This window comes from Plutella xylostella, chromosome 18 (genome assembly GCF_932276165.1).
Source record: "Plutella xylostella chromosome 18, ilPluXylo3.1, whole genome shotgun sequence".
NCBI lineage: Eukaryota > Metazoa > Arthropoda > Insecta > Lepidoptera > Plutellidae > Plutella > Plutella xylostella.
In genome coordinates, this window is record NC_063998.1 from 4,928,632 (window position 1) to 4,938,984 (window position 10,353).

Here is a 10,353-nt window from a genome sequence, read left to right on the forward strand (position 1 = left end):
ATGTTTTGTTTTTATGTCAAGTGATTTGTATTTTTTATTATAAGTAGGTACCTACTTATTTTAAAGAATTATAAAGTTTGTCATAATTACCATAGAACAACGCGGACTAGGGATGCAAATTAAAATGCCCCAAATAAAAACTGTGTTGTTCGGGGTTGTACTTAAATATACCTATAGTATTATGTTATAGTTAAAACCTAATAAATGTTTTTTATTATTATTACTGAGAAATATTTATACAAAGCAATCATATTGTATATTTTTCCGCGAGTTTCATAGGAATTATATGAGGTAAATACTTCACATTTGCTACCTTGGTACACGTTGTGCTGAAAACAATGAGTTTTTGTTACCCTGAAAAGTTTAATTCTGGGTTAAATTAATGCATGCATTGATTGACTCATTCATCGTCGACCAATTTCATTTCCTTGTACATTTAACAACATAATATATTTGGCATCACTCGCTGTGAAACAAATAATGGCAATAAAACTCTTTGTTACTGACATTTTTTAATTAAATTCGTAACTATGGGAAATCGGGCATTGCATTTGTAGAGCTATTGCTGCAGCTAAGCTTGAGTTTAAGAAAAGGAATGAAAGAGGATGGATTTAAAGTAGTGTAGGTACCTATAGGAACTGAATAAAAAAATCCCCCCGATAAATTTACAGACCAGTTTTCAGAGTTTCATTGAAAGCAATAAGATCTTAAGATCAAATCAAATCGAAATTGCGTAATCTAATGCGCAACTGTAAAATTTTATATTTAGGGGGAAAATAATTTAGAAATCAGAAAACTAAAATATGTTATTCAAAAGTCATATAATAAAGTCTTCATGAGTTGTTATTGATGAGTTCACAGCCTAGCCTGGATCCAGGACAGGTAGGAGGTGACGCGGCTGAAGGCAGCGGGGAGGCCGACCTGGCAACCAGCGGCAGAACCGAATGACGTCACTCCGATCTGGAAGAAAGAATACCATCAGTCGGTGCTGGACTGGCTTTTACAGTGAAACTATAAAGTCCTGAAATTAAATGAGGGCACTGCTATCTTTCATGTAGCAACCCTATATAGCGAAACATAACTGACTTTGATACTTGAAATTTTGCCTGTTAACTTCCTACCTATTTGTGTATTTAAAAACAACTTACCATCCACAAAAAAGCTCTTATACAAGCTAGAAGGTGTTAATATGAAGGCTAATAGTTAAACCAATAAATATTTATTTAGATAACGTTATTACAACTGTATAAAAAAACTGGATCTGTTGACGAAGGGCACACATAGTAAAGACATCAATTTCTCTTTTTGGACGGCCAGTTCTGTTTCTTCCAGGAGTTAGAAATATTCCATATTTTGCCCTCTTTGGCACGCTGGTCCGATATAACTATAAAATAAAATAAAAAAATCTTTTTGAGTTACACAATGCCCCCCAAATTCACACAATGTGAATTTAGTAAGTAAACAAACATATATCTTCAAGTATCAAAATGTTAAGGTTTGACTCAACTGAAACCAGATGAAACCTACAATCAGTGGTATGTAAACAATGTTCGACTTGGGCTCTAAACCTAGGTTTATCGATAAATAAAGCGTTGGTACTAATAAAAAATGAGTTATTACAATTTGTACAATGCTACATACCCGTCATAGACGCTGTAAGAGCGTAAACATCCTCAAAATTCGACAAAATGTGTCCAGCTTGATGTTCCGCTAAACATTGTATTAAAACTGGATAAATAACTTCACTAGCTCGACTACGAATATTTTTCTTCATCTTCCTAATTGCAACCAAGCGTAAATTGTTGCTTTTATCTAGATTATCCTTATAATTAATAAGAAAATTAAAAAAAACAGCCAACCGCCTATCGACATAAACAATTGTTATGACTTTTATGTTTCTTTTCTAATGGTGCCAGGCTCCTGAAAATTTTAGTTCCTCAAACATTAATTTCAGGACTTTATAGTTTCACTGTAGTTGGTGTTATGGTTAACGGTTAACCCACTGCAGGTTAACCGCTTCGCACATCTAGATGCACAAAATCTTCCAAAGAACTCTTTGGCACTCGACTGAGATACCATAGTTTTAGGCCTAGTTTCACCATAGTCTATTAGATCATTAACACCCCTTTTACATTATAATATCATCAATTACCTCTTCTCCATATTAAATTCTTGACAGATGTGTCAAAAGTCAACAACTAATCCCTTGTTATGATCTAACAGAGTAGGGTGAAACTGGGGCTCAATGTACTATTCCACTGACCAGGACTCTCTGGTTGTTGTGGTCGATGGCGAGCGGGCCGCCGGAGTCTCCGCCGCAGGTGCCCACGCCGCCGGAGCCGCTGGTGCACACGGTGGAGTCGAACACGTTGGCGGGGAAGCTGCGCCGGCACTCCGAGTTGTTGATCACGTTCAGGCGCACGTGGCTCAGGACTTGGTTGCTGGGGATGCCACCGCTGTCTGGAAACGGAAAGAAATGAAATGTCTTGTGGACGAACCGGCCAATAGCGAATTGGCCATAGGAGAACGGTGTGGATTCTAGTAAAAGATACTGGAAGACAAGTGCCAACTGATATCTGCAACATCATTATTTTTTTATTTTATTTTTTATTTTTTTATTCAACAGACAACTAAAGGTCTAGGTATATTAATTACAATGTACTTAGCCTATGTTAGTATCTATATTGAACGTTACCCTATTATCATCATCCCTTTCCGTTATAGTACACTCTGTGTGGGCGTCGGGTCTTTGGGTCCCACATTGAGTCTTTTTCAGGAGCTAATTGGTTATGATGCGAGCAGGAATGAATATATCACAAAAACACAAACTTAATCCATGTGGTAATTTGTGCCAAAAATAACTAAGTAATCCAAATATTTTTTTTATCTTTAGCCATGCAAAAACGGTGATAAAAGTATTTAATCGAGTGCAAGCGAACATACTGTCTCTGGTGGCGCCGAATCCTGAAGCGATGGCGGTGCGTCCGGCGAAGTTCTGGTTGGTCAGGCTGGTGGGCAGGGCGATGGCTCGGATGTTGTCTGTATGAGAAAATGGTACATTGTTAGCCATGGGGTGAAGACTGACTAGCGCTAATCAATTTGCTAACTCAAAAACACATTATTATCAAGCCAAACTTACTGTTGTAAGACACGTTTCTCCCCAGTCTGATCATGGCGATGTCGTTCCTGGTGGTCCTGGGGTTCCAGCTGCCGTGCATCTCCACGTTGCTGGTGTCGATACGGGTGCCTCCAGAGAACAGGCGGATGGACCCAAGCACCACCTGGAAGGAGCGGGCCTGGTTGTTGCCGTCGTACCAGCAGTGGGCTGCGGTCACCACTCGGCTTTGAGACACCAAACTGCCTCCGCACACTGAAGTCCTTCCATTGGTCAGGGTGATCACGAGTCCGGCCTACAATGGTGATATAAAAGTTAAAAATGAATGTTATTGTGCGTAATTGTAACGTGCGTGATATTGTAGTTTCAATTAATTTGGTATGATGATTCAATTTCATCGTGTTGGTAGACAGCGTTGCTTGACTCTATGGAAGGCTATTGCGGAGATGGAAAATTAAAAAACAATCTCAAAAGAATACATAGTAAGTATATAAGTGACCTGGTAGGGGTAGTCTCCAAGGCGGGAGTTGCTGCCTCCGACGATCCTGGTGGCCTCCTGCTCGGCGGCCTGGATGCGCGCCGCCTCCTCGATACCAAACTTCTCGTGGTAGTTAAACGCAGTAGTTTCCTCGAGGTCCTCAACAATCCTCAAGGGTACCTTGGCCGAAACGGCCGCCACCAACAACGCAACTGCAAGTAACAACTTCATCTCTGACACTGACTTCAGCACATAAACCCCAGCAAAATACAACTTGCTTTTATATCAACTGTTATCTTCCTTTTTTGGGAAAACAAATTAATCATCGTAATTCATCATAAGATCATCGTTACTGTATTTAAATGATAAAAAGATGATTTGGGAAAATACCGAAAAATGCATATGGCAATAATTACATTTTGTTTACCTATTCATCCTGATAATGCTGTATCAGTTTAAAATTAAATTCATACATTAAAATAAAAAAGTAGATAAAAGGAGAGCCTTATGACGCAAACGGTGGCGGTGTTGCCTTGTTGCACGGTGAGTTCTGTGCATCATTTTACATTTACTACAGTGATGGATCGAAATAGTCTTCATCAGCCTATCTTCAGTTCAGGACTGTCCTCATCCTACCACTACTGCCTCCTACTCGGCTTTACGACCTTAAATTTGACAAACAGTCCAACCATACTGTATTGTTTTTAAATAATACTATCTATGCTCTACATACTTTAGCTACTTACTACTAAAACAGTAACTCTTATCCACCATCTGTGCTCTTATCACTTTATCTACTAGTTTCCTGTGTTTATAACATCGTCGTCGCGTCGGTCGTTGCGTCGGTCCACGGTTACAGTCCAGGGCTAATAATCTTAACCCCTCCGAGGTAGCATTGCTATTCTTAGATGGGTTAGGTTTCTTTGCCCCAGGTTGTAGAGTAAAAGAAAATAAGTATCCACTCCCACTGGAAACAGAGTCACTCAAACCTTAGAGTCACTGGTAAAAGATATAAGATTAATAGATACATTAAACAAACTCTAGACAACGTATTCTCGTGTCCTCTATGCTAATAGCATAAATCTCAACTAGGGCACTCAGCTACACGATGACATCGGATAGCTCAGAGGCGCGAGCATAGGACTCGATACTATTTTCGAATCTACACGAAGGGTCGCTTTTACAAAACGCGAAACGTATTTAAATCAAAATTTAAATACATTTTGTACCAACTGAAAGACGTATGACAGGCTACTAAATACGTTTAGCGTTTGGTGAAATTCCACCTAACATTTAAAAAACAAATGCCCCTTTTGGAACTAACAAATTTGCCTTACATTTTGACAGTGACATTTGACGATACGCAACGTAAACGGAGGTTTCGAATCCTGTGCTCGGGCATCTGCTATCATCATTAATGATTTAATTAGAATGTAGTTATTCCTCGTGATTAGCCTTAGGGTCAATTCAGACGTACCACAACCACACCACAGCCACAACCACGCGATGTGGTCGAACGTATATTTTGTATTGACAATGAATAATCCAATTCACACGTGCCACATTTTGCCGTTGTTATCGACCACCTGTGTAATACGACCACATCGCAACCACATCGCAACCACAACGCAACCACATCGCAACGGCAACGCCGCCACGCGGCGGCGGCACCGCGGCCACCTGTTCTCCGTATTAATTGCCCACGACGACGTGGTTACCACATCGCAATGACAGCGACAACGCAACCACATCGACATTTTGTCGCTGCCACAACGCAACTGCAAAAAGCCGCTGTCACACAATTCACACGTAACCACAGCTTGACCACATTTTGTCGCTGCGACGTGGTGTGGTTGTGGTACGTGTGAATTGACGCTTAGATAAAAAAAAACCTTTGGATGAAATTGAATAGTCCACTTTTTGCGGATGCCAAAGCTGAAATCGACCATGGGATTGGCATATAAAGTAATCGTACTCTATTCGAATCGTCTGTCTCATTCGAGGTGCGAGCACAGAGTCGTGAGCACAAGTTTCGATCCTCCGTTAACGTTGCGTATCGTGAACTGTCACTATCAAAATGTAAGGCAAAGTTAGTTTCTAAAAGTGACATTTGTTTTTTCCATATGTTAGGTGGAATTTCACCAAACGCTAAACGTATTTAGTAGCCTGTCATACGCCTGTCAGTTAGTACAAAATGTATTTAAAATTTGATTTAAGGGTCTGCAAGGGGGAATCGAGGGTTGGCATTGTCATAGAATTATGTAGTAAACGATGCTCTACAACCTTGAAAAAAATCACACAGGTAGCCGAAGAGTCTAGCTAGGTGCTGAATGATTCGAATTCAAGTAAATGATTATGGATAACTGTAAATAAAATTCAGAATATGACGAAAAACCAGAAAATCACACTCCCGTATTGTAACAACTTTGTCGTAATTATTAAGAATTTTCATATGATTTTTATCATATTATAAAGTTAAAGGCTTGGACTAGGCGCTAAATACCTTGTTTTTTAATAAATACACACTTATTTTGTGTAAATTAATCTCAAACTTGAGCAATTTTTTTCCCTCAAATCTTCATACAAATATCTATGGCGGCTTTCTGTGTTATAAAATCATAAACACAAGTGACGTTTGACTCAGTTGGCCGCCTCCAAAGAAGGGTCACGTCGGTTTAGGCAGCACTGACAGCTCGCGATCTTATCGTGTACAGATACAAAATCACTGCACATTGGTTGTCATTGCACTTTTTCAACTTTTATGACACCAACACAATTTGATTTGAAATTGAGGAAGCATAATTCTTCCAGTATATTCAATACATTATTCTCGTGACATTACAGTCTCGTAAAGGTCTGATGAGGAGCAGGAATATAGCGAATGGATCTAAGTGATGACAATACGCACGAACATTAGGTTAGGGATCAAAAATACAGTCTCTTGGTGGTGGTTGAGGTATGGTCTCGTGAGGATCTGATGAGGGCAGTAACACGGTGGTGGTTCAATTTTATTTCAAAGATGTTAATAGCTAAAAGCATCGAGTTTAGGCTATTAAGTACCTATGTTTTTCAGAGAGAGAGAAAGAGATTTTATTTTTCCTCTGGATGTGTTAGGTTTACTGGGTTTACTAAGTTCATTCTGTTAATGGCATCAAGTTGTTATGTGTTCATAAGTAATAATTACGAAAATGTAAAAATAAAAATAAAATAAATAAAAATAAATTCGTAACGTAAAATTGTCAATGACGGAATTTCTTCTATAGACAGTAGCCACAAAAAAAACAAACGATAGATGGCGTGATTTGAAGATAAAGATACATTTATTCGACACATAGACAGCAACAACAAAAAAAATACAGAGTTAAAGAAAAGAAACACATACTTATACAAAACAACAAAGAAAAAAAAGGATACACATCAAAATAACTGGAAAAAATATAAGCCCCAATTTACTTGTGTGGGACAGGGAGTACCATAATATTTTTTTTGGGGTACTCCCCATCTATGCGAAATATCAGCTTGATATCTTTACCCGTTTCTGAGAAAAAGGGCGGTGACAGACAGTCAGTCAGACAGACGGACAACAAAGAGATCCTATAACGGTTGCTTTTTTTCTTTTGACGTTCGAAACCCTAAAATTGAGTAAAAATATTATGCTGCTACCAAAAAATGTACTTAAAGGTATTGAAAAAGCGGTACACAGGGTTATTGGTAAGTAGACCTGATCCTTTCAGGAGGTGATAGAAAAAGGCATTTCCAGTCGATTATACCCTATAATGCATTATCCGAAACTTAACCATTTCTAAGATATTTAATATTTAAAGATTTTTTGAATTTTTGCCAAAATTTCATGTTTAAAACCGAAAATAAAAAAAACTAGCCATATTTCAATACTTTTTTTGTTTGTTTTGAATTAGTAACATCCTAATAAACTTATTAAAATAATCAAATGTGCATTATTTGACTTAAATTAGACACAATACCTCAAAATACATAAACATTTTTTTTAAAATATTCAAAACCTAAAAAGAAATAAGTTAAATTAAAAAAGAATTTCATACAAAAATTTTTTGTGCACTTCAGCTTAAAAACATTGTCAACTTATAAGCTTTCAAATGAGATATTTCAATATCAAATCGATTTAGGTATCACCAAGATATGGCCAAAACAATCAGAAAAGGTGGACAAAATTCAACAGAAAAACTAACAAAATTAGCGCAATTTAAAGGTAAAAAGTGTGATGGTTTTCAGTCCTGTTCACTTTAGTATGGAAACCCCTGTTGAGTTTTCTTGACAAGTCCCAATGTTAATGGAAAGTATCGTAGGCGGGGACCAGCAGAGGATTCACCATTTAGCTGAATGTTACTTAGAAAACGGCCTTGAGTGGCGGTCAAGTTGTTCCCCGCCTGCGATACTTTCCATTAACATTGGGACTTGTTTTCATGTTTTTAGCGTACAGTCGGGTTTTTCGGTGTTTATAATTGTATTTTTTTATTTGTAACTTTTTAGTTGTTTTTATTTAATGAAATTTTACGTCAGTAGTTCATGATCATTTTTTATTTCAATAATTTTGGTGTTGTTATTTAAATACCTTCAATATGCATATTTTTGTAATGTGAAAATCAAGCCCTTTCATTTGATACCTTACACGGCAAAGTTGAATTATTATTTATTCGATCATCACGTTATGTCCTCTAGAGGGCGCTATGTACATTTTAATGGAACGTCACATAGCCTATAACCATCGCGCCATCAATACGCTTCTAACAATACCTCATACATCAAAATAGAAACTTTGTTGGACATGTGACTTTTTACCATGGAAAACGAATATTTTTTTTCGCGAATTTGCAAATCTCGTAGAACAAAAGTTGTCCAGAATGACTCCTTGAGTCATCCCCTTTTGGCTTAGTATAGCCCTTTTGCGACACTATGTATTTACTTTGCTTTGTCGTCGGGGTTCAGTTGGCTGGAGGATGCCCGAAACTTATTATCTAAACTTTAATACTTGTAGTTACCTTTCTACAAGTAAATACCACATTTGGGTGAATTTCCCGCGGCCAAAATTTGCGTGGCATCAATGAAATCGGTACTAAAAAACAAAGTTCTAATTTTCTAATATTTTTTTCCGGTTATGTGGAATAGTAATCTATATGAAGCACTAAATATTTTATCAATAGGATTAATGGATACTTTACAAAAAAATATTAAACCTCCAAATCTTTCATTGCCGTGTTTGTCCCCAGGTCATCTCGTTTTGTATTATTCTTCATTGATGAAAAAATATTGAGTGTTTAGATTTAAACTTAGTTTCATTTGATACATTAATAGTTAAAGTATTGTTACGAAATACATTTATTCAAATAAATAAAGAATATAACGAACGGTAAGTGAAAATTCATGTGTCCCAGAACTACATTTCATCGCCGTGACCTAAACATGATCAAGGATATTGTTTTATCTATGAACTTGGGTCCCCCCCTCGGTGCGCTAATCGTTTTTTACAAGTGTTGCCTAACTACTCGACGTGGAAAGAGGTACACAGGTGTCCACGTTTTCGCGCTATAGTGAAAATTATATTTGTTTTTGGTCACTGGACATTTTTTCTTTCATCGCCGTGGATAGATATAACTTCTATAAAATTAAGTTTGTCTTCTTGAGTAAGCATTCAAAAGAAAGCATTTTGAAAATATTCATCTTATAAAGTGTTTGTTTCTTCGAATAGTAAATACATTTTTTGTTATTTATATTTAATGGCTTGATTTTCATCGCCATGCTTTCATTTCCGTGGTTTCCGTGGCCAAAATTTGCTATGGCAATGAAAAAAAATTCATCGCCATGTCTTGTAAAATAATATGTATTCATTGCCGTGGCCTGGTTATTCATTTCCGTGGCCAGGTTATTCATTTCTGTGGCCAGGTTATTCATTTCCGTGACATATGTTTTCATCGCCATGGTATGTACGATTAGGCAAATAAAAATATATTTACCATCTTTTGTAATACAGTTAATAATACCGATCACTGAAATTACCTACAAATTGTCAAATTGACTTGTCAAATTACCTTTTTTTGCAGTTCGATAAAACGGGCGCGTATCGCGATGTATAAAAACTAAATGTATAATTTATCATTAATAACAATCACAAAATAAGTATTATTATCGTCACAGGACTAAGGTTACCGACATAGCTGTCAAAATGTGCAAGCTTAGGCAGGTAGCCGGTAGTAGCTGGATTAGGAAGGCTGAGGACCGAGTGTTGTGGCGCTCCTTGGGAGAGACATATGTCCAGCAGTGGATGATTATAGGCTGATGATGATAAAATACATTTCATATTATTATATCAATTAAAATATACTTTCATTTAGCATAGAGCTCATAAAATATTCTATCATATCACGTAATCTGTGTAAAATCCATCAACATCCACAACACCATCAAAACCCCTAGCACCAAAACCTTAAGATAGGTGCGATAACAAGGAAAGCGAGGAGGAGCGGTTAAGTGCACATGCTGCGCCCCACTTCGCTGTTGACGAACATGTGCACCTAACTGCACCTATCTTTAGGTTTTCGTGCTTTTGGTGGTTTGTTCGGTGATTTGTAATTCAGCACAGATCATGTCACATCATAATATATTTTAAAATTACTGTTCGTATACTGTATAAAATTATCATCATCATCATCATCATCATCATCATCTCAGCCATAGGACGTCCACTGCTGAACATAGGCCTCCCCCAATGATTTCCACCTTGTCC

At 37.4% G+C, this 10,353-nt stretch overlaps 1 protein-coding gene across 1 annotated transcript; it reads right to left on the reverse strand.

The window, feature by feature from the left end:
- Positions 1-802: 802 nt before the first annotated feature.
- LOC105391005 (collagenase) lies at positions 803-3,857 on the reverse strand. The gene is made up of 5 exons (XM_011562410.3): positions 3,615-3,857; positions 3,140-3,410; positions 2,944-3,039; positions 2,264-2,460; positions 803-960 (listed from the first exon to the last, which is right to left on the reverse strand). The coding sequence occupies exons 1-5, from the start codon at positions 3,822-3,824 to the stop codon at positions 856-858; spliced, it is 879 nt and encodes a 292-aa protein (XP_011560712.3). The 5' UTR covers positions 3,825-3,857; the 3' UTR covers positions 803-855.
- Between the last annotated feature and the right edge of the window lie 6,496 nt (positions 3,858-10,353).